Below are 24,696 nucleotides of genomic sequence, written 5' to 3'. Positions count from 1 at the left end.
CGGTGGCAGGAGAGGTCGCAAAACAGGGCAAAACTCACTGGAATGAATGTCTCGCTTAGCAACAGAAATGTTGGGGTCATCTGTGGTCATAAGTCGAGGACTACCTCTATTATTATCACGTATGTGGCAATTCTTCCCTATGTTGATCCTCACAACAACCCTGCACGTTGGCCAGATTAAGGGGGCTGCAGAAAGTCCCCCCCTCCCATGTGAGCTATCACAGGGAGAGGGCCTTGACAGTGGTGGCATTCAATTTTTTTTTACTACCGGTTCTGTGGGTGTGGCTTGGTGGGCGTGGTGTGGCTTGGTGAGCGTGGCTTGGTGGGCATGGCAGGGGAAGGATATTGCAAAATCCCCATTCCCTCCCCACTCCAGGAGAAGGATACTGCATAATCTCAATTCCCACCCCACTCCAGGGGAAGGAGAAGGATACTGCAAAATCTCCATTCCTACCCCACTCCAGGGGAAGGATATTGCAAAATCTCCATTCCCACCCCACTCCAGGAGAAGGATACTGCAAAATCTCCATTCCCACCCCACTCCAGGGGAAGGATACTGCAAAATCCCCATTCCCTCCCCCACTCCAGGGGAAGGATATTGCAAAATCTCCATTCCCACCCCACTCTGGGGCCAGCCAGAGGTGGTAATTGCCGGTTCTCCGAACTACTCAAAATTTCCGCTACCGGTTCTCCAGAACCTGCTGAATAGCACCCCTGTGCCTTGAGCCTCCTCCCTCTGCTTCCTCTCCCAGCAACAAACTGTAAGTGTGCTACAATGAAGACAACACACTCCCCTACACCCACTTCCTGGGTGGCTCACCTCTCTCACTTGGCACGAATAGGTATCCTTTGTTGGGTCCATCTGGACTGGAGCTGAGGAGGCAGCCCGGAGGTGCCAGGCAGACTCGGCCGTGGTACGGAGGCTTATGTGACTGGGCAAAATACAGCTTCCTGGGAAAGAGAAATAGCACTTAAGACTTATATACCGCTTCACAGTGCTTTTACAACCCTCTCTAAGCGGTTTACAGAGTCAGCCTCTTGCCCCCCAACAATCTGAGTCCTCATTTTACCCACCTCGGAAGGATGGAGGGCTGAGACAACCTTGAGCCGGTCAGGATCGAACTGCTGGCAGTGGGCAGAGTCAACCTGCAATACTGCATTCTAACCACTGTGCCTCTTATATAGCACTTAGTAGACTTATATACCGCTTCACAGTGCTTTTAAAGTCCTTTCTAAGCAGTTTACAGGGTCAGCCTCTTACCCCCAACAATAGGGGTCCTCTTTTTACCGACCTCGGAAGGACGGAAGGCTGAGTCAGCCTTGAGCCAGTCAGGATCGAACTCCTGACAGTGAGCAGAAGTAGCTTCTAGTCCAACGATTAATTGCCAAGCATCTTCTGACGACTGTCTGAACTCGTGCCAGGCCCCGTCTGCCTACCCGCTCAGTATTACCGTGTGCGTTGTTGCTCCTGGGTGGCCACGTAGAAGCTGAAGTCGGATTTCCACCCTCTCTTCGTGTCGCATGACAAGCTGGTCATCATCCACTTCTTGCTGGACCCTGGTTGGACATGCCCTACTGTGGACATACAAGCGGTCAGCCTCTTGGTGAAGTTACCGTAAGGAACTTTATACACCTAAGCATGGATTAATGAAAACACAACACTTCACTATAGATCTCTAGAGGCTGGCGGGAGGGGGTGGGGGAGGAGGGGGCAAACAGGGCACAAAAGACAACTTAAGGGTGGCATGCCCCTCTCTGTTTCGCTCTGCTAAGCGGCACAGGTGGGGAGCAAGGGACTGGGAGCTGGCACCTGCCACCTGATGGTCAGCTCGAAAAGCAGCTATGAAGGAGGTCATTGAGAGTACTTTGGACTGCAAGTCCCACTGCCCACAACCATCGTAGAAGGATGAGCAGCCCTGCAGTCCAACAGTAATCTAGACAAGGGGTCCACTTGTGGTCCCCTGTGGTCTTTTTCCAACCGGACTATGCGAACGGCGGGCTGGTGCAACTGTGCACAAGCGGGCAACTCAACATGCCCACTGCGTGCACAAGTTGAACTCTGTGTGTGTGTGTGTGCGCACCCGCCTGCCGCTCACGCAGCCCATTTCCCCTCTCCCCCCCTCCACCATGCTGCCAAGCCACAAAGGTTGGGGACCACTGATCTAGACTCTGTGGAGACTTATCTAGTCTAAGCATCTTAAAAGATGGCTTGCTAGGCAATGCCACCTCCGCAAAAGCTGGATGATGCCCTACTGAAGGGAGCTAAGCTGGCCAGTTCCCCTCTCTATGCTGATTTATGGTCCTCCCTGACAAAGGAGTCACCTCTTCATCACCGTCACCTGTCGATGCTTACCTGGAAGGAGGGCACTTCTCCATCTTTTGCGGGCACTGTCTGCCACGGTGGCGGCACGGTAGCATTGAGAGAAAACCTGTAGATCACCGGCCGGCTGTTACCCTTGGATCTGAAGATGTAGACTGTTCCCTGGGGATCTGGAGGAGACAAGACAGTCATCAAATCACCTGTTGTGGACTGTCGACCGCCGGCCCCTCCAGCAGCCGAATCAGATGAGGAGGAGGTATGGGAGTCAGGGCCAGCATCAAGGCAACCTGAGAGCTCCAAGGGGGAAGAGAGAACGAAGCTGTCAGAAAGAGAGACAGACGCCTCTGGGCCTGGGCCGTCCATCAGCCCTCGGATGGAAAGTCAACAGCACCCAGGTCTGGAGGTGGCTGATGAGGAAGAGGAGGAACAGCTGGGTCCAGTTCCTGTCGCGCAGATGCACATAAGGCAGAGGAGAGGAGAGCAGTGGAAATCTATGAGCTGGTCCTTGGGATGGAAGAGCCACCGCTGCTAGAGAAGCCCCACCCTAGTCTGGGGATAAAAGGCAGTGGTGGAGATGAATAGGTGTGGCAGAGAGAGGGGGAGAGAGCGAGAGGGGGAGAGAGAGGGAGGGAGGGAGAGAGACAGAGAGAGACGGACAGAGAAAGAGAGAGTGGCTGGATTCAGGGGTGAGTCTGAACGCAGGCGATGCCAACATCCAAGGTGGGTATTGAATTGGTGATACTGGAGCACATCTGATTCAGATGCCACCGGCTCTGTGCCTTGCGTAGAAATGGCGTTTTTCCGACCGGTTTCCAAATCTGAATCGAATGAACCCAATTTACTCATTTAATCCAACAAACATGGTTTGCTGGTTTTCGAGTTTTTCCCGATCGAATCAATGATTCTGATTAGATTCCTCGAAGCCTAACAGGGTAGCCAACCATGGAGAGAAGCCCGTAAAAAAGATCTCGAGAGAAAGAGGAAGCTCACCCTGCAGAGTTTTGTCGTCTAGAGGGCTCCCTCGGCCGCTTCCTGGTGGTCCCGACCCCCTTTTCTTCTTCTCCAGAGAAGTGCGGATGTTATTCTGCAGATTACGGGGTTTTTCCTGAAACAAGCCTGTCGCACAAGGTTAGTCAGGGACAAAAGAGCATCTCCCGTCAAGGGCGGCAGCACCGGGAGGGGAGCATTTTCACGCGGAGGCCTTCTGCTGCATAAACTCATTCAAGGGACAGCCGGCTTTGCATTCTGAAGAGTCCCTTAGGCAGAGTTATTGTGTAGGACCACAAATAGCAAGAACAATTGATTTGAGGGGTGGAAATTCCCAAAGCACGAGTCTAACCAATGCGAATGGAGCCCAAAAGTTAAATAGCATTGTTTTTACTTAAGTCAAAAAAGAGGGCTGTGAAAATATCTACAGACCCCCTCACATCCAGGACATAGATTGTTTCAATTTCTACCCTCAAAATGACGTTATAGAGCCGTGATGGGGAACCTATGGCACACATGCCACAGGTGGCACGCGGAGCCATATCAGTGGGCACGCAAGCTCAGCTTGCTGACTGGAGGGGCTCCGAGGGCTGGGGACGGCCGTTTTCGCCCTCCCCAGGCTCCTAGAAAGGCTCCTAGAAAGACTACCGAGCCCATCACGTGCCAAAAGCGAGGGGAGCACGGGGGAGCGTGCATGCAGGCGCGGGGGTGCGGGGTGCATAGAATTATGCGTGTGGGCACACATGCGCACAACCCCCCGTGCCAAAAGGTTAGCCATCACTGTTATAGAGCTTTGCACACCAGAACAACTAGACACAAGGACAGTTTTTCCCCATGTGCCATCACTCTGCTAAACAACTCATTCCCCCAACACTGTCAAACTATTTACTAAGACTGTATTACTATTGTTCTTCTCATCCTTCCTATTACCTATCTCCTCCCACTGATGACTATAACCTTGTTGCTTATATCTTTACGATTTATATTGTTTCATTTAGTTTCCCACAGGGGTGAAATCCAGCAGGTTCTGACAGGTTCTGGAAAAGCGGCAGCGGACATTTTGAGTAGTTTGGAGAACTGGAAAATACCAACTCTGGCTGGCCCCAGAGAGGGGTGGGAATGGAGATTTTGCAATATCCTTCCTCTGGAGTGGGGCGGGAATGGGGATTTTGCAGTATCCTTCCCCTGCCACACCCACCAAGCCACGCCACACCACGCCCACAGAAGCGGTAGTAAAAAAATTTGGATTTCACCTCTCGTAGTACGATTTTGATTGCTTATTTAGTATCCTATGACCATCACTAAGTGTTGTATCTCATGATTCATGATGAATGCATTTATAATGACGATGATCATGATTTATCACTTGTTGCTTGTATGTACAGTGAGAGCCTATGCACCGAAGACAAAGTCCTTGTGTGTCCAATCACACTTGGCCAATAAAGAATTCTATTCTATTCTAGTTGAGGCTGTATTACCATTGGAATGTCTCCCTCTTCTAAGTCCTCAACATAGAGTTATTGGGATAAATTGAAGAGAGCCAGCCTGCCAGCCTGCCTGCTTGCTTGGTAAGATGAAAATTCTCGTGTTCTTCTGGTACAGATGAAAACTAATTAGATCTGGGAACACAACTTACTCTCCGATTATTGAATCAATGCCTGCCTCTTCTGGCCTGAAATTCTTAATGTGATCGGCAGCTGTTCTCCTGGGTTTCCAATAGTAATTGATCCAACCCTATTTAGTTATGACTGGGGAAAGACCTGAGGTCTTTTCCATGCTTGGTGAGCACAGAAAATACGAGCTCGTGTTCAGAAGATGAATCCAGCTAGCAGGAGAAATGTACCTGTCCAGGGTTCTGACCGTCATAGGTCAGGACTGAATGGGGAGCTTCTAAACCAGGACTGTCTTAACCTTGGCGACTTTAAGACTTGTGGACTTCTGAGAGTTGAAGCCCACAAGTCTTAAAGTTGCCAGGATTGGACACCCCTGTTTCTAAGGGGAAAGGAAGGGTCCTGTTCTAAAGCTACCTGCGCAGAAGCAAAAAAATAAAAATATTGGAGGAAAATTCATACGTGGCTGGAAACAACATATTGACCTAAAACCTGAGATATTTTTGCTGGGGATTTGACCAGAAAATTATAGTAAAGAAAACGTATGTTTGATTATTCATGTTATTATAGCAGCTAAGATTCGATCTGCACTAAACTGGAAAAGTGAAGCGATCCCTGCAGATGAGAATGGGATTAGGGAAATATTAGAACGTGCAGAAATGAACAGATTGACACTGGCTATCAAAGAGAAAGAACAAACTGATTATTATACAATTTGGGAATCTTTTTTACCGGTGGGTTAGAGAATATAGACATAAGAATTAATAGTAAAAGAAGTTATTTAAAGTATAGAAAAAGTATTAATATAATATTTTGTGCCAATATTTGAGTTAAATACTGTAAATCACAATGGGATAGTTATAATATTAGATACTTAAGGTATTGGAAATTAAGCCAAGATGAGATTAAACAATGAATAAGATTGTATATTTTAAGGTTGGCACACAATATCTGTACCCATACGACGCACTGGTTAATGGAAAATGGATTGTTTATATAAAAATAAAATTTTAAAAACTTATAATAATAAAAAAAGATTTCCCTTGGATGAGAAGATTCCCCCGGCCTTCCAACATTCCCAGAGGTCAGTTTATATTGAAGAAACATGGATCAACCTGAACACAACATGAAGGTCCACTCCCATGTTGTGGTCCGCAAACAGCCTGAGGAACTAGCAACATAATCAGACAGCGATGAGGTCCGGATGAGGGTTCTGCGTCGGAGGCAGAGTTTGGGCCAGGGCCATTGGGGAGTGAGGTGCAGACTCCAGAGCCTTCAGAGACTGATAGTAGTGAGGCAGAGGAACAGGAGGAGCCTGTTCCTAATGCGCGCATGAGAAGAGCTGCCAGAAAGCAAGAGCAGCTCAAGCCAAGAGGATGACTCGGGAGTAGGGCCAAGAGATGATTGGCCCCTCCCATAAGGCTTAAAAGACCAGCAACTGTGTTTGGGCTGTTTGCCGGAAAACAACATTGGTAACTTCGTCTTCTTGCATTTATTTTTGTATCGGTGTCTTCTGAACTTTTGCCAAAGACCTTTGACAGTTTGCCTAATTGGACCAAGGTTTGTGATAGGACTGAGGAATTTGTGTTGGGAGGAATTTGCTTTAACTTAGTTGAACTACACTAGGAATGAAGTCATTCTCAGCTGTTCGAATAAAATTTGTTTGTTTTTACACGGACTGAGTTTCCTACTACCTACTGGGGCCTGGGTCACAAGAACTCATAGGCTCCGTCGAACTCACCTGAGCAGGTGACACAAGAGATGCCCTCAGCACTCAAGTTGTATTTGAGGTCCATCAACACCTGGATGTTGGTATCGGGCCTGAAGAGGAGAGGGGCACGGCTAGCTGGGCGAAGGCGGCTGGCGAAGAAGATGGAAAGGATGAGAACCAAGACAAAGAGCCCTGGAACGAGAAACATGGGGCAGACACAGAGGCCCTGCGTGAGACGATACTCAGGCTACTCTCGTGGTAGGCCTCCATAAGCTTGTTTTTTAAATCAAGGAAGCCCCTCGGTGCAGGTGACTTACCAACAATCGCCCATTTGTTTTTGACTGCCGACCATAGAGCCCAGCACTGAAGGAGCTTCTGCAGGTGAGTGATCAGGTGTCCTGGACTGTCATTGTTGGTAGTAAGTTGGTGGTTTTCGGGCAACACAGATACCAAAGGGACATCCCCCATCTCTAGAGCAACTGGTCAGAAAAGAGAAGGGAAGGCTACATTGAAGGACATGATACAAACACCGGCCACAGACCAGACCCAAGCCCTCTAGGTCAGCGGTCGCCAACCGGTGGGTCCCTGGACCACTGGCGGCCCGCGAGAAAATGTTGGTGGCCTGCAGAAAAATTATTTGCATTTTTTATATTGCACTAAATCAGGGGTCCTCAAACTACGCCCCCTCTGCGACGGATACGTGCAATGAACGTTTGTGTTGCTGCAGAGAGTCTCCCCCTTTGGGGTCTTTTTGTGTGGGTCGGAGGGGGGCAGAAATTCCGACTTGGGGTCTGCTTCAGCCTCCTGGTGTGGGGCTTTGGGCGAAGGCTGGAGGGAAGTGCTGCTGGTGGCACAGAGGGCCTCATTCCAGTGGGACTGCCTCATGGCCTGGTAGTGGCTGACCATCTCAGCCCGCTGAGCCTCCAGGAGCCGGTACCTGGCCTTGCACTCCCGCAGGTCTTCCCTCTGCTCGGAAAACCTATGCTCCTAGTCCTCAGTGAGGTACTTCTGCTGAGCCTCCTTCTCGGTCAGATCCAATTTGAATTGAGCTGTTTTGCCAACTCTTTCTCATAGTGATTGCTTAGCTCCAACGACTGCTTCTGTTGGGGTCCTAAAGAGCCCGGGCGGGCAGGCGAGGAGTGGCTGAGAGGGGAACTGCTGAACTGCCAGCCTTTTGATTGACAAGCTCAGCGTCTCAGCCCCTGAGCCACCATGTCCCCTTTCACAGGTTATTACACAATAACTTAATTAACCATTGCTTAAAACATGAGCTAGCAGCCAAAAAAGCTAACGCGATCCTTGGTTGTACAAACAGAGGCGTAGAATCAGAATCACGCGAAGCATTATTATCGCTTTAGAAATCCTTTAGTAAGGCCACCCCTGGAACACTGCATCCAATTTCGGTCACCCCAGTATAAAAGATTTTGGGAAAAGTGCAGAGAAGAGCAACTAAGATGATTAAGGGGCTGGAGATCAAAATGTATGAAGAACGATTGCAAGAATTGGGTCTGGCTAGTCTAGGGAAAAGAAGGAGTAGGGGTGACATGAGAGCAGTATTCCAGTGGTTGAGGCGCTCCCACAAAAAAAGAGGGGGTCAATTTATTTTCTAAAGCGCCACAAGGCAAGGAAAGAAACAACCAACGGATGGAAACTAATCAATGAGAGAAGAAACCTGAAATGAAGGAGAAACTTCCTGACAGTGAGGACAATCAACCAGTGGAAACAGAAGTTGCCTCCAGAAGTTGTAGGTGCTTCATCGCTGGAAGTTTTTAAGAAGACACCTGTTCTCACCTCCGTCCGAGTGATGGCTTAATTAGCCGGCACTATCAACTCTGGCAGCAAAATGGCGGGCGTATGCCAAGTATCTCTGTTATCGACACCGATGAGTCACCCAGGAACAAACTTCAGCTCTTAGTTAATCAGTTAATCAGCACAACAGCTCTTGCTGCCTTTATATCCTGTGGGGTGTGGCTCCATGACTCAGCACTTCCTAGGCCTGCCCTACCCCTGCTTCTGTTGTTCCCGCCTCTCCTGCCTATGAAACCTAGGGTCCAGCCAGGCCTGATTGCCATCAGCCGGGTCTGGAGGCATGGCCTGGGGGTGGGGGGAAAGAGTCAGGGGACGGAGGCCTCGTTATCTCCTCCACCTGGCCTGCCTCTGGCTCCTGGAGCTGAGCCAGGGAAGCCGGTGCTCCCGAGGTAAGTCCTGACGGCCCTTCCCCCTCACTTTCCAAGTCACTTTCTGGCAGGAGGCCCGGCTCGGGGGACACAGACACAACAACACCAGACAGCCACCTGTCTGAAATGGTAGAGGGCCTCCTGCTTGAGCAGGGGGTTGGGCTAGAAGACCTCCAAGGTCCCTTCCCGCTCTATTCTGACTGATTGAACTGAAACGCCTCCACTATCTCTAGGAAGAAGATATCTGGTTTGTGTATTGACGCGTGTGGGCAGCTTGTGTTCGCGCCCAGCTACCCGTGACTTACCTGGCTCCTCCTCTACATTCAGCAAGGGGATGTCGTCATCCAGGTAAGGCAAAGTGCCCAGAGCGCCTGACCTTCCAGCCACTGCCAAGGAGATGAAAAGGCCGTCGGAGCTCTGCAAAGCGTTTTCCTTTGTGCATTTTGTACTGCATCTGCGGACCAGGGAGGGAGGGAGCGATCAACGCCAAATGCATCTCACAGTGCTTTCTATCCGGGCGAGACAGCAGTGCCCAGCTTTTGTTGGCGGAGCGAAGGAGGCAGACCAGCCGAGCTGCAGAACAGCTACACACCGGGCAAGGATCAGGTGCACCTGGTGTCTGAGCAATTACCGTCGCTAATGCATTGGGCAGGGGGCTGGAAAGAGAAGTGGGGGAGAACTGTCTGGAGCCCCCTCCCAGGTAGCTGGATTCATTCACCGGATCGTTGGAAACACTGCGCTTGCCAAATTTGAGGAAGTTGCTCCAAATTAAGTAAACTTCGTTGTTTTTTTCCTTTGGGTAACGAGACGCAAATGCTTTACAGGTAGTTCTCCACTTAATGACAGATCGTTTAGCGAACGTGCAAAGTTACGACCGCGCTGAAAAAAGTGACCGTTTTTATCGCCGTTTTTTACACTTTACGACCTCGGTATGCTGCGGGGGTGGGGGGGTAACGGGATCCCCTTTGGCATCCCTCTGACGAGCAGAGTCAATGGGAAAGCCCGATTCACTTAACGCACTGCGTGACTCACTCAACAGTTCCAGTGATTCACTTAACAAACCGGGACAAGAAAAGTCTAAAAAATGGGGCCAAACTGACTTAACCAATTTCTCATCTTAACACCAGAAATGTTGGGCTCGATTGCGGTCGTTAAGTCGAGGACTACCTGTGCCAATTTCAGACAGCAGAAACGTTTAAATAAGGACCGTCTGATACAGTAAATAGAGTTTTGGGTAAGGAAAAAAAAAAAATTGGGAAGCACCGGCCGATTTTAACCTGGACTCCTTTTCCTGCACTTTTCCGCCTGGTTTATATTCCTTTTGAAGGAAGAATCGGTGAAAAGCGCCTTCTAAAAGAGAACAGCCTCTGAGTACATTCTTTTGGGTGGACCCTGATAATCCAGCTAAATCAATTTCTTTTGCTCAAGAGGCACAGCTGCTATTGCAGACCTGCTTCACAAAGCGGATTTATTTAGTTTTTTTTACCTTATTTTTCGGAGTATAAGACACTATAAAACGCACCTACCTGTTTTTTTGGGGAGGAAAACAAGAAAAAAAACCCTGCCTCTGCCTCCTAGCAATTTTCCTCCTTGCAGCAAACAGCAAACAACTTGCTTTAGTTTCGTTTTCATTTTCAACACAGCCTGATTAGCACAAGAAATTGCTGCCTCCCAGCAATTTGCCTCCGCGCGGCAATAGGCCACGGCAATCCCTGCAGCCTGAAACAGCTGAGGGTCGGGAGGCCGATCCAACCGACAATCAGCTGCTTGTGCTAATCAGGCTGTGCTGAAGCTGAAATGGGCTGTCGACTGTTTGCTGCAAGGAGGTAAACTGCTGGGAGGCAGAAGCCAAAGGTATTAAAAATACCTTAATTTAAAATAGATTCAATTGACCTTACCTGGCCTGACAGGTGTTTTCCAGGGAGGACCAGTAGAGAGACCAAATCCCCAGAGCAGCAGGCATGGTGAAAAGGACCCCAACCCAGCAACAGGAGACAATCAAGGACATGAAGAGACCAAAGTCATGGACAGCTGGAATCTAGGAAAGAGACAGGGGAGAAGGCGGGAGACAGGTAACCATCTCCTGGAGATCCAAGAACAAAACAAACAAAAAACAACAACAACGCACTACTTTTTCAAAAATCAGCATGGAACCCTTTATGGTTTTGGGGTTTTTTTGCGTAAAAGAGGAAAAAACTGTTGGTTTGACAATTAGATAAAGGTAAAGGTAGAGGTTCCCCTCGCACATACGTGCTAGTCGTTGCCGACTCTAGGGGGCAGTGCTCATCTCCGTTTCAAAGCCGAAGAGCCAGCGCTGTCCGAAGACGTCTCCGTGGTCATGTGCCCGGCATGACTCAACGCGCCAAAGGCGCATTGAACGCTGTTCGCTTCCCACCAAAGGTGGTCCCTATTTTTTCTACTTGCATTTTTACGTGCTTTCGAAACTGCTAGGTTGGCAGAAGTCGGGACAACTAACGGGAGCTCACCCCGTTACACGGCAGCACTAGGGATTCAAACCGCTGAGCTGCCGACCTTTCGATCGACAAGCTCAACGTCCTAGCCCTTTGAGCCACCGCGTCCCAATTAGATAACAATTAGATAGGACAGATGATGTCCCTTTAAAACAGCTTCTCCCAAACTTGGCGACTTTAAAATGGGTGGGCTTCAATTCCCCGAAGTTGAAGCCCACCCATCTTAAAGTCACCAAGTTTGGGAAACACTGTTTCAAGAGAAAGAGGTAAATCTGGAATTGTTCTTCTAACCGCTGTGAAAATGCTTCCAAGCCTTTAGAACAAAGGTCCCCAACCTTTTGGATCTCAGGGACCACTAAATCCATAATTTTAAATCCCATGGACCACTAATATGATTTTTTTAAAAAAAGATAAATAGTGTTTAGCGCAAATAATTTTTCTGCGGACCACCAAAATTTCTTCACGGACCACCAGTGGTCCAGGGACCACCAGTTGGTGACCGCTGCTTTAAGAACGACTTTAAAATGGGTGGGCTTCAACTCCCAGAATTCCCTAGCCAGCTGTCAGGGTTCCAAGTAATACACCCATAGCAAACATAACCCCGAGGCAGATAGATTCCTCAAAGAATAGTTTTATTTGCATATATCATATTGGCACGGGCTGGTGAAAACCGACTCTGAATGTCCCCTGCGGTGTTCACCTAATTGAAAGTTTTCTCCCTTCCCCAAACAATCAGTCACATGGTCCAATCAAGGTGTCATCCGGTTGCCTGGTAACTTCGCTCCTCCTCTCTCCGACCACCTGTAGGAATGACCTTGGTTCCCAGGAGAAAGTATTTTGTTTTGGCTACAAACCCAAACTATCTCTTATTCCCCTCTCCCTATCTCTCAGCTCCAGTGTGGCAACACGTAAGACTCAAAATGGCCTCGGTCAGGTCAGCTTCAGGTCTGACACCTGCCATGCTGGCAGGGGAATTCTGGGAATTGAAGTCCGCCCATCTTAAAGTCACCAAGTTTGGGAAACACTACTTTAAGAGAAAGAGGTACATCTAGAATTGTACTTCTAACTTTATTTTATTTATTTATTTATTTATTTATTTATATGTCACAACAGTATATGTAAGCATAAGCATGAAATAACTATATGATATATAAGCATAAATATAATCATAAGTATGTAATAACTATATGAAATTGGATACAATCAAAGGGAACCTTAGGACAGGAACGGTAGGCACGTTGGTGCTCTTATGCACGCCCCTTACAGACCTCTTAGGAATGGGGTGAGGTCAATAAACAGATTCTGGTTGAAGCTTTGGGGATTTTGGGAAGAGACCACAGAGTCTGGTAGCGCATTCCAGGCATTAACAACTCTGTTACTGAAGTCATATTTTCTGCAATCAAGATTGGAGCGGTTCACATTAAGCTTAAATCTATTGTGTGCTTGTGTATTGTTGTGATTGAAGCTGAAGTAGTCTTAAGTGAAGTAGAGGCGAAGGGGGACAGAACATATTGACTGATATCGGTGTGGAAGTTGGCTCACCTGGGAAAAAATGTTGGCGGCGTATGCCGCAGCCGTGGTTAAGGAGGTGAAGAAGGTGGCTTTGCCAGCTGTCTGGATGGTGTAGATCATCCTGAGGTTGAGATCTTTCAGGTGGGTGGCTTGCCGATAGGTGTTGATGAAGACGAAGACGTCGTCCACCCCTGAGAAACGGCACAGGGAGGGAGACGGTTAGGAGGCAAAGATTTGGGGGAGGGAGAAGGGCTCCTGACATGGTTGGATCGTCCTCTTACCGATGCCCACGATGACGAAGGCCGCCACTCCGTTCAGGATGCCCAGGTACTGGATTCCGAAGACAATGTGGTACAGGAAAAGGGCCACCAGGCAGCTGATTCCGATGCTAGCAATGCCAAAAAATGACAGGAAGACTGCAGGAAGAGAGAAGAGAACAGAACAACAGAGGGAAGGGACCTTGGAGGTCATTTAGTCAAACCCCCACACCCAAGCAGGAGACCCTACACCATTTTTGACAGATGGCAGTCCAGTCTCTTCTTGAAAGCTTCCCACAACTTCCAAAGGCAACTTCTGTTCCATGGGTTGATTGTTTCTCACTGTCAGAAAATTTCTCCTTATTTCCAGGTTGAATCTCTCCTTGGTCAGTTTCCATCCATTATTCCTTTTCTGGCCTTCAGGTGCTTGGGAAAGTAGCTTGACCCCCTCCTCTCTGGGGCAGCCCCTCAAATATTGGAAGACTGCTATCATGTCTCCCCTGGTCCTTCTCTTCACTAGACTAGCCAGGCCCAGTTCCTGCAACCGTTCTTCCTATGTTTTAGTCTCCAGCCCCCTAATCATCTTGGTTGCTCTGAATAGAATAGAATAGAATAGAATAGAATAGAATAGAATAGAATAGAATAGAATAGAATAGAAGTTGGAAGGGACCTTGGAGGTCTTCTAGTCCAACCTGCCCAGGCAGGAAACCCTGCACCACTTCAGACAAATGGTTATCTAACATCTTCTTTAAAACTTCCAGTGTTGGAGCATTCACAACTTCTGGAGGCAAGTTGTTCCACTGATTAATTGTTCTAACTGTCAGGAAATTTCTCCTTATTTCGAAGTTGCTTCTCTCCTTGATTAGTTTCCACCCATTGCTTCTTGTCCTGCCCTCAGGTGCTTTGGAGAATAGCTTGACTCCCTCTTCTTTGGGGCAGCCCCTGAGATATTGGAACTCTGCTGTCATGTCTTCCCTGGTCCTTCTTTTCATTAAACTAGACATACTCAGTTCCTGCAACCATTCTTTATAGCCATCTTTTACATTTGGGCCTTCAGGCCTGCCACATTTTCTTCTGTGGGAAAATGGGAGGGGGAATTGCATAGAGTATGGGAGATATGTAGTCAAAATAACATTCCTTTCTCAGAGAGTCAAGGACGCCTTGCCCTGGCACTTGGAGTCAGATGACTGGGGGGTACCTCCAGTTTGGATGGTGGATGATTGGACCATGTGATGGACATGTGGGGACTGGGCAGGGACTTGGGTGGGGAAAACCTGGAAACTTTCGCATTCGGGTTTTTCCAAATGTGCCAATATGACATCTTCAATAAAAAGGGAACTTTAAGGAAATTCTAGCCTCAGAGTTGTTGGGGGTGTTACTTGGAATCCCTGACACATGATCTGTTCTGTTCTCCCTCACCTCCATCCGAGTGATGGCTTAATTAGCCGGCACTATCAGCTCTGGCAGCAGAATAGCCAGCGTCTGCCAAGAGCCTCCCTTATCTTCCACGACGCTGGTGAGCCACCCAGGAACAAACATCAGCTCAATCAGTGGATTTGCCTGTTACAAAGAGACACAGCAGCTCTCTCTGCCTTTTATATCCTGTGGGGTGTGGCTCCATGACTCAGCACTTCCTAGGCCTGCCCCACCCCTGCTTCTGTTGTTCCCTCCTCTCCCGCCTATGAAACCTAGGGTCCAACCAATCCTGATTGCTGTCAGCTGGGTCTGCAGGCATGGCCTGTGGGGGGGAAGAGTCAGGGAATGGAGGCCTCGTTATCTCTTCTACCTGGCCTGTTTCTGGCTCCTGGAGCTGAGCCAGGGAAGCTGGTGCTCCCGAGGTAAGTCCTGACGGCCCTTCCCCCTCATTGTCCAAGTCACTTTCTGCCAGCAGGGCCGGCTTGGGGGGTGCAGACACAACATGATCTTCCTTCCAGGCCCCAATCCAAACCGGGGTCCCCAATGCTGGGGATTCACAGCTCCCCCCAAAAGAGCTCAAAGGATGGAAATTCTTCCGGTCTCAGGTGCGAGGGGGGTCTCGGGAGCAGAGCAGCGGCCGTTCTCTTTACCTGAACAGGACGCCAGGAGGTAAACCAGAACCGCAATGCATGAGCTACTGATGAAGGCCAGCAACATGTCGTTCTTGAAAATCTTCCTCACTTCGTAATCAAAGAGATCCGTCCCGCCGTACAGAACCTCCACTTTGCTGCAGAAAAAAAGCACAGGAAGTTGGTTGTCCCGACACGTTTAACTCGGTTAAACTGAAATACTGGTAGTCCCAGAGTTACAACAGTTCGTTTAGTGACCGTTCGAAGTCACGACAGGACTGATGTCCCTTTTTCACACTTACGACCCCTGCAGCCTCCCCACCTCCACCCCATGGTCACGTGATTTATATTCGGGTGCTGGGCAACCGACTCGTATTTATGACGGTCCCAGCATTCCCCTTCCGACAAGCAAAATTCCTCGGGGGAGCCAGATTCACTTAATGACCGTGCTACTTATTTCGCAACGGCAGGGATTCACTGAACAAACGCGGCGAGAAAAGTCGTCACGTGGGAACGAAAGTCACTTCGCGAATTTCTCACTTTGCGATGTACATTCTGGGCGGCAGCGTGTGGAAGCCTTCGGCCTAGTATGGCTTCCAAAGAAGGGTTTTCTGGAACGCTGACATTGGGCTCCGTTGTGGTCGTAAGTCGAGGAGTACCTGTTATTGCTCGGTTGCATAATAGGCTGAATGCTCAGTAGCGAAACCCTAGATTTGCTTCCCACCCACCCACCCCCTAAAAATACCCAAAACCAGCTGGACGGGCTGGGTTTTACAATCTGGAGGTCCCTGAATTTGCAGAGGATGCTGTGATTTGTGTAATAAATTAAGCCTGAGGGTTTGAAACCATGGAGGGCTAAATAAAGAACAACGCGCTAAGCCATAGATCACAGCTCCCAAACCGCGGGCGTTACATCGTTCCCCGAAAAAGCAAAGTATGGCATTGCACACGGTGCAAAGGAGCACATCCCCCCCCTCCATCCGCCACGCAAGCCCACGGCTGCTGTTCTCTGGGGAATCCTAAACTCCGATTATTTGAAAGAAGAAAAGAAAAGAGGGATAATCATTTGGTATCTTTAGGAAGTGCAGCAGCCTGTGTCCAAAGCTGCATGAAATAGCCCGGCTCCTTAGGAGGGGGAAGAGAGAGGGTTCCGAGAAAATTAATTAAATGAGGGAAGCAATTAAGCCCTCGCAGCAGGGGAGATCGGCTGGGGAGGGGGGGGTTCCTGCGCTGACTCCTGGAGGTCTCTCTCTCTCCCTCCTTCTCTGCTTCCATGGCTCTTTTGAGCCAAGAGCATCAAGCAGAGAGACAGACAGAGACAGACAGAGACAGACAGAGACAGAGACAGAGAGACAGAAAGAGAGACTGACAGAGTGAGACAGAGAGAGAAAGAGAGACAGAGACAGAGACAGAGAGAGACATACATAGACAGAAAAAGAGAGAGACAGAGAGACAGACAGAGTGAGACAGAGACAGAGACAGAGAGACAAAGAGACAGAGACATAGACAGACAGAGAGAGACACAGAGAGAGAGAGACAGACAGAGACAGAGAGAGAGAGAGAGAAAGAGAGAGAGTGAGACAGAGAGAGAGACAGAGAGGGAGACAGAGAGGGAGACAGAGAGAAAGATAAAGAAACAGAGAGAGAGAGGGAGAGAGAGAGAGAGAAAGAGAGGGAGAGAGAAAACAGCATGATCTGAAATATATCAGACAAGAGGTCCCCAACTCTGGGCCATGGTTCACTACTGGGCTGCTGTGGCCTGTTCGAAACCAGGCCATGGGAGATACGGGCAAACGTGGAGAGGTGAAGGTCCACTTTGCAAGGGGCAGGCACTTTCACTTGTGTGCGAAACTCCGTTCATGTGAGCGGAGAGCGTGCACAAATGGAGCTGCACATGCACGCCTGCCACTCACATGTCCCCTGCCCAGGCTGGAGTAGTTGGGGGCCACTGCATCAGACACATAACCCTGAATGCTGGCTTAATCCTTGCCTTCACAGGGCCTGCCCTACCTTGACTCGAACCCTGGCTGTGTTCACACCTGCCACTGAACCCCAGAGAACCCATCCGAGCTGAATCTTGCGTGATCCATCCCCGCAGAAAGCTTGAGCCTCTCAGTTTGACTTCGCAGCCCCAGCGGGACAAAGGGCCCTCAAGCAGGCAGGCTCCTTTTGTGCTGCGGCTACAGAGGGGGAGGCCTTGCATGTCGAAAGCTAGCTCTGCATGGTTTCCTGGCCCAGTCGTCGCGACTGTTAAGTTGACTCGCAGACTTAGTCTGACCCACCTCTCTTGGAGCCATCGAACAGAGTTCCCAATGGCTGGTACCCCACCTTGCCTTTGCCCTCAGAGGCTAACTTTCTACAAGGAGAAGAGCCACGAATGTTTCATCTATCCCTGCATTGTGGAAAGGTCCACTTCAACCAGTGGTGAAATCCTCCGCCGGTTGCCACCGTTTCGTTTCGTTTTGTATATGCGCTTTGCGCAAACAAGTGCATCCACAGTACGCACCAAATGCACACTTTGCGCAGAAGGAGGAGCTGTTTGAATGTAAGTCGAACAGTGAGGCGAGGGAACAGCTGTGCCGCACGATTTAGATTTACTAGAAAGTAGGATTTCCTGCTTGCTAGCGAATATAAATCACACAGCACAGCTGATCATCGGAAATCATGGCATCGCATGATCAGGGCACAGCTGATCGTCAGTAGCTTTTATTACGACCGGTTCGCCCGAACCAGTGTGAACCGGTAGCATTTCAACCCTGACTTCAACCTTTCGGACTGGAAACTCAGGCGGGGATGGAGCAAGGCAGAGCCTCTGTGCTCACCTGGTAGACTCCTTGGCCAGCAAGGCCACGTAGGTGACCACAAAGTTTTGAAACTTCCGGCACTGTTCTTCCCAGCGGTCATCCATGGAATAGTAGCTGGGCAGGGGAGCGCCAAAGAGGACTTCGCTCCGCAAGAGGGAGCTCTTCTTGTTCTCGGCTGAGAGACTCTCGTCCACATACCAGTAGAATTCCGGGTGGGTCATGGCCAGCTCAAGAGACCCTGCGGGAAACAACACAGTAACAGAACAACAGAGTTGGAAGGGACCTTGGAGGTCTTCTAGTCCAACCTCCTGCCCAAGCAGGAAACACTGTACCATTTCAGACAAATGGGTTGTCCAATCTCTTCTTAAAAGGTTCCAGTGTCGGAGCATTCACAACTTCTGGAGGCAAGTCTTTCCAAGGGTTCTAACCAGGGCTGGGCTGCTGGGGGTTCGCAGGGGTTCGGGAGAACCTCTAGCTAAGATTCTGTGCAATTCTGAGAACCCCCAAATCTCACTCCTGGCTGGTCCCTCCCACCCCACCCCTCCCAGTAGTCCCCACGCAGCCCGTTTTGGATGCAGGTAAGTGCAGGGGCCACGCAGAGGCTCGGGGAGGGCGCAAAATGGCCCTACCGGACGTTCAGGAAGAGGGCTTCCAGAGGCCCTCCGGAGCCTGGGGAGGCTGTTTTTGCCCTCCAAGAGTCTCCTGGAGGCTCGAGGAAAGCCTCTGGAGCCCGGGGAGGGGAAAAATGCCTCCCTACTGTGATTCAAGAGTCCGACTAGGCCATGCCCACCCAGCAACTGGGCAGAGAACCCCTTGCTAAAATTTTTGAAGCCCACCCCTGGTTCTAAGAAGGGACACGGTGGCTCAGGGGCTAAGACAGCTGAGCTTGTCAATCGAAAGTTCGGCAGTTTGGCGGTTCAAATCCTTAGTGCTGCCGTGTAACGGGGCGAGCTCTCGTTACTAGTCCCAGCTCCTGCCAACCTAGCAGTTTCGAAAGCATGTAAAAAATGCAAGTAGAAAAAATAGGGACCACCTTTGGTGGGAAGGAAACAGCGTTCCGTGCGCCTTTGGTGCGTTGAGGCATGCCGGCCACGTGACCATGGAGACAGTGCTGGCTCTTCGGTTTTGAAACGGAGATGAGCACCGCCCCCCTAGAGTCGGCAACGACTAGCACGTATGTGCGAGGGGAACCTTTACCTGGTTCTAACTTCAGGAAATTTCTCCTTAACAGTCTGGGGAGGAAACCCCCCCCCCGGTCCGATGGGGACCCTCTCCTTTGCCCTGCTTTGCTGTTCGAGTATCCTTCACGCTTACAGTATGATTCCCAGCATGTTCTACAGAGCATGAAAACACTGTGCTTGGAGGGAATCTGGTGGAGTTGCTTGATTTCCTCTTCCCTCCCACTCCCTTCTTTTATTAACTCTGGCTATTTTGGCCACAGGGGAGCAATTATTTAAGCAGGCGTGGGGTAGGCAGGAGGTCTGGCGAATCTTGCTAAAGGAGCCCTGATGGCACAGTGGTTAGAATGCAGTTCGGCAGGCAATCTCTGCCCGCTGCCAGGAGTTCGATCCTGACTGGTTCAAGGTTGACTCAGCCTTCCATCCACGTGAGGTCAGTAAAATGAGGAGCCAGATTGTTGGGGGGCAAGAGGCTGACTCTGTAAACTGCTTAGAGAGGGCTGTAAAAGTACTGTGAAGCGGTATATAAGTGCTATTGCTATCTTCCTTCCTTCCTTCCTTCGTTCCTTCCCTCCCTCCCTCCTGCCTTCCTTCCTTTCCTTCCTTCCTTCTCTTACCTTCCTTTCCCTTCCCTTTCCTCCTTCCATCCCTCTTCCTTCCTTCCTTCCTTCCTTCCTTCCTTCCTTCCTTCCTTCCTTCCTTCCTTCCTTCCTTCCAGGTGCTTCAAATGCAGTATTGCAGGATAACTCTGCCCATTGCCAGCAGTTCAATCCTGACCAACTGGCTCAAGGTTGACTCAGCCTTCCATCCTTCTGAGGTCGGTAAAATGAGGACCCAGATTGTTGGGGGCAACAGGTTGACATTGTAAACCGTTCAAGCAGCGCTATAAAGCACTATAAAGTGGTATATAAATCTAAGTGCTATTGCTATCTTCCTTCCCTCCCTCCCTCCTGCCTTCCTTCCTTTCCTTCCTTCCTTCTCTTACCTTCCTTTCCCTTCCCTTTCCTCCTTCCATCCCTCTTCCTTCCTTCCTTCCTTCCTTCCTTCCTTCCTTCCTTCCTTCCTTCCTTCCTTCCTTCCAGGTGCTTCAAATGCAGTATTGCAGGATAACTCTGCCCATTGCCAGCAGTTCAATCCTGACCAACTGGCTCAAGGTTGACTCAGCCTTCCATCCTTCTGAGGTCGGTAAAATGAGGACCCAGATTGTTGGGGGCAACAGGTTGACATTGTAAACGGTTCAAGCAGCGCTATAAAGCACTATAAAGTGGTATATAAATCTAAGTGCTATTGCTATCTTCCTTCCCTCCCTCCTTCCCTCCCTCCTTCCTTCCTTCCTTCCTTCCTGTTAGAATGCAGTATTGCAGGCTGACTCTGTCCACAGCCAGGAGTTTGATCCTGACTGGCTCAAGGTTGACTCAGCCTTCCATCCATCTAAGGTCAGTAAAATGAGGAGCCAGATTATTGGGGGCAACAGGTTGACATTGTAAACCGTTCAGGCAGTGCTATAAAGCACTATAAAGTGGTATATAAGTCTAAGCAGTGTTACTACTCCTTCTCCTAGGTTGGACTAGTCCCTCCACCCAACCCTCAAGGCTCACCTTGGATGTCGGCAAGCTCTTGTCCAAGGCCGTCGTAGTATATTTTTCCACCCCTCTCTGTGGGGAAGAAATAGGTCATGAGGGAGCTAGGAGGAGAACAGTAGGAGTAAGACCCCAAAGGGAGATCTTTGAGGACCTCGTGAGGCTTCCAGCAAAACTCCTGGAAGTGAGGATGGTCCATAATTTTGCGCTCCACCTCGTGGATCGTCAACAGGCGCTCGGAGGTGAAAATATTCTTCTCGGCATCTCCCCGAGCGAGGAAGATGAGTTCGATGCGCCAGTGGGCGTGAGTCTGGGTGTTGGCGCTCACGGTGGTGCTCGGATACTCCCAACGAGGGAGGGGACTTCGGGACTGGTGGGAAGTGTGGTTGGCTGGGCTGGCCAGATTCCGTCCCGTGTCCCTTCGCCGCCTCGGGGAGAGGTTTAGGGACCCCGGCCGCGAGGCGTTGCGCTGGAGGTGCTGCAGTTTCTCAAAAATCAGCCTCCGCAAGGTCTCCGAGCTGAAGTCGGCCAGGTCTCGGCGGCTGCGTCCCCACAGGCCGAACTGGGACTTGAGGGCCAGGGTGAGGGCATCGAAGCGCTGCGAGGACTCATGGTTGCGGATCTCAAAGGCATTGTACGAGATGTCGATGTCCAGAGCCGGGTAGTGGAGGAACATGGTCAGGGCCAAGCCGGCAGGAATGGCGCATCCCAAGAAGAGGATGAGACTGGCGGAATAAGGGTTGGTGAAGACCCAGCCCACCACGGTCCAAAAATCCGAGGATGGGAGCGTCACGAAAGTGGCCCGGCGCCTGGGGTTCCACTGGCATTTCCCGCAAAGGCGGGACCCCCTGGTTTTCATGCCAGGACCACAAGCCCCCTCTTCATCTTCGTTGCCGCACACATCTTGCAATAAGGCGTCATCCTCCGTGTCCATTCCTAGAAAGAGAAGAGGGGAATCAAGAGGTCTGAACAGAATTGGAGGCAAACGGTTGAACCGCTAACTTAACACGAAGAACAGCTAAGAAATGGATCGCACTTCCGGACACCAGCCAGAAAAAAAATCTGAGCGCTCTCTGGTTTGGTAGTTTTGGTTTGGTAGTTTGGTAGGCCTTTCATCACACAAACTAGGTACTAACATCATCAGTGCTAGTACTAAAGGGAAGGAAGGAAGAGGGAGGGAAAGAAAGGGAAGGAAGGAAGGAAAGAAGGAAAGAAGGAAGGAAAGAAGGAAAGAAAGAGAAAGAAAGAAAGGAAGAAGGAAGGAAGGTAGGAAGGAAGGAAGGAAAGAAAGAGAAGGAAGGTAGGAAAAGAAAGAAAGAAAGAAAGAGGGAAAGAAAGAAGAAAGAAAGAAAGAAAAGACAAAGGAAGGAAGGAAGGAAGGAAAGAAAGAAAGAAAGAAAGAAAGAAAGAAAGGAGGGAGGGAAAGAAAGAGATAGAGAGAAAGAATGGAAGGAAGAAGGAAGGAAGGAAGGAAGAGAAGGAAGGATGGAAAGGAAGGAAGGAAGGAAAGAAGGAAGGAAGGAAGGAAAGAAGGAAGGAAGGAAGGAAGGAAGGAAGAAAGAAAGAAAGACCTCAATCCATTTTCATTGACAGCTCTTCCTGCCTCTTCTGCTGCTTGAGCAGGAGGTTAGACTAGAAAGTCTCTAAGGTCCCTCCCAACATTCTAAATGAATGCATCTAAAAGTCTGGCAAAGAATCTTTTGAGTGGCTCCCATCTGGCCATGTTTTCCCAAATATCAAGTACATGCTTGATGGACATTACCTTACTGATGACCCCCCACCCTGTAAAAGACCTTGGAGTTTTCATATCAAATGATCTAAGGGCCAAAGCCCACCGCAACTACATAGCAAAAAAAGCTCTAAGAGTTGTAAACTTAATTTTGCGTAGCTTCTTTTCCAAAAACTCTACACTACTAACCAGAGCATACAAAACATTTGCCAGACCTATTCTTGAATACAGCTCATCCATCTGGAACCCATACCACATCTCTGACATTAATACTATCGAACGTGTCCAGAAATATTTTACTAGAAGAGTTCTTCGCTCCTCCGAAATCAACAAAATACCTTATACCACCAGGCTTGAAATTCTGGGTTTAGAAAACTTAGAACTCCGCCGACTCCGACATGACCTGTGTTTAACACACAGAATCATCTATTGTAATATCCTTCCTGTAAAAGACTACTTCAGCTTCAATCGCAGCAATACAAGAGCAAACAATAGATTCAAACTTAATGTCAACCGCTTCAGACTTGATTGCAGAAAATATGACTTTTGTAACAGAGTTGTTAACGCTTGGATTTCACTACCTAACTCTATAGTCTCTACTCAAAACCCCAAAATCTTCAACCAAAAACTGTCTACTATTGACCTCACCCCATTCCTAAGAGGACTATAAGGGGCGTGCATAAGAGCACAAAAGTGCCTATCGTTCCTATCCTATTGTTCTCTTCATTATAATATTATATGCATACTTATACTTTTACTTATATATACTTTTTCTCTCATGATGAGTTATTTTATGTTGATGATTGTATATACTGTTGTGACAAAATTTATTTATTTTTTATTTATCAAACTTATATACCGCACCATCTCCCGTAGGACTCAGGGCGGTTCACAGGCATATTAAAACAATATAAAAACAATATAATAAATAAACATTAAAACCCAGATTAAAACTAAATATTATCATAGCCTGATCACTAAAACAGTAAAAACCAATAAAACCCCCATTAAAATTTAGCTAAAACATTTTGTTCTTAGGCTAGTCCCGCACGCTGAAATAATAGAGTCTTCAGTTCACGTCTGAAGGTCCGGAGGTCAGGGAGTTGTCATAATCCTGGAGGAAGCTCATAAAATAAATAAAATAAAATAAAATATATATGTTTATATGTGTATATACTATATAATCTTTTTGTATGATGTTGTGACAAAATAAATAAATAAATAAATAAATAAATAAATAAATAAAAAAAATAAAAAAATAAAAACGCAAGGAGTTTTCTTTTCCTTTGTGGCCCAGGTGTAACCCCGAGAACTTTAGCTTCGTCCTCTTGCGCTCCGCCAAATATTAAAAATTCCCGCCGGGTTTTTTAAAACGGGAGACGCGGAAACGGCTCCTTTGTCGGCCTGCCTCCTCTTCTGAGAAGAGATCCTTCCCTAGACTACGTATAGGTTTTATATTTATATCTCCTACTACGGTGAGCCAACTCAATCCATCAAAGCTTCTGCCTCCTGAATCACCTCATTAAGAGCCTTTTTTTTTCGAGAGAAAAATTATCAATCGAAAGAGAACAAAGACGAGACAGAGAGAGAGAGGAGAGAGAATTGCCAAAAAACGACGTGTTGTGTGTAAATATAACCCTTTTCTCACAAATCATTCAGCATTTCTTCTTTATTAAGAGCTTTCAGATCTCTCCTGGCAAACCTCCCAGGATTAAAAGACGCTTCACATCTGCGAGTTGATATCTTGCTTGTTTTTCTAAGAAGCCAAAAAAGCATCCAAGAGGAGGGGTTTCCCCCCCCCCCAAACATCATAAAGCAGAGGGGGGAACAAACAGTGTATTTTAAACAACCTTTAAACAGTGGGGATCAGAGGTGGGTTTCAGCAGGTTCTGACCAGTTCTGAAGAACTGGTAGTGGAAATTTTGAGTAGTTCGGAGAACCGGTAGTAAAAATTCTGACTGGCCCCGCCCGCATCTATTTTCTGCCTCCCGGGTTCCAGCTGATTGGGAGGAAATGGGGATTTTGCAGTATCCTTTCCCTGGAGTGGGGTGGCCGCCATTTTTTTTTTATATATCCCGCCCTGCTCCGAAGACTCAGGGCGGCTTACACTGTGTTAAGCAATAGTCTTCATCCATTTGTATATTATATACAAAGTCAACTTTTATTGCCCCCAACAATTTGGGTCCTCATTTTACCTACCTTATAAAGGATGGAAGGCTGAGTCAACCTTGGGCCTGATGGGATTTGAACCTGCAGTAATTGCAAGCAGCTGTGTTAATAACAGGCAGACTTAGTCCGTTGAGCCACCAGAGGCCC

General features: G+C 48.7%; 1 protein-coding gene across 1 annotated transcript in view; it reads right to left on the bottom strand.

The window, feature by feature from the left end:
• DISP3 (dispatched RND transporter family member 3) overlaps positions 1-24,696 on the bottom strand; it is a 148,294-nt gene that overhangs the window by 11,593 nt on the left and 112,005 nt on the right. Inside the window, exons 5-17 of the mRNA XM_058160892.1 lie at positions 20,670-21,587; positions 17,912-18,131; positions 15,111-15,247; positions 13,069-13,203; positions 12,818-12,978; positions 10,703-10,842; positions 9,110-9,258; positions 6,945-7,106; positions 6,658-6,819; positions 3,310-3,435; positions 2,353-2,489; positions 1,451-1,632; positions 820-950 (exon numbers count right to left, since the gene is read on the bottom strand). Of these exons, the coding sequence (XP_058016875.1) occupies positions 820-950; positions 1,451-1,632; positions 2,353-2,489; positions 3,310-3,435; positions 6,658-6,819; positions 6,945-7,106; positions 9,110-9,258; positions 10,703-10,842; positions 12,818-12,978; positions 13,069-13,203; positions 15,111-15,247; positions 17,912-18,131; positions 20,670-21,587 (2,760 nt within the window). The remainder of the gene's footprint in view (positions 1-819; positions 951-1,450; positions 1,633-2,352; positions 2,490-3,309; positions 3,436-6,657; positions 6,820-6,944; positions 7,107-9,109; positions 9,259-10,702; positions 10,843-12,817; positions 12,979-13,068; positions 13,204-15,110; positions 15,248-17,911; positions 18,132-20,669; positions 21,588-24,696) is intronic.

Source organism: Ahaetulla prasina, chromosome 18 (genome assembly GCF_028640845.1).
Source record: "Ahaetulla prasina isolate Xishuangbanna chromosome 18, ASM2864084v1, whole genome shotgun sequence".
Taxonomy (NCBI): domain Eukaryota; kingdom Metazoa; phylum Chordata; class Lepidosauria; order Squamata; family Colubridae; genus Ahaetulla; species Ahaetulla prasina.
Note: the sequence above shows the minus strand (reverse complement) of the source record. Positions and strands in the feature narration are given on the sequence as shown.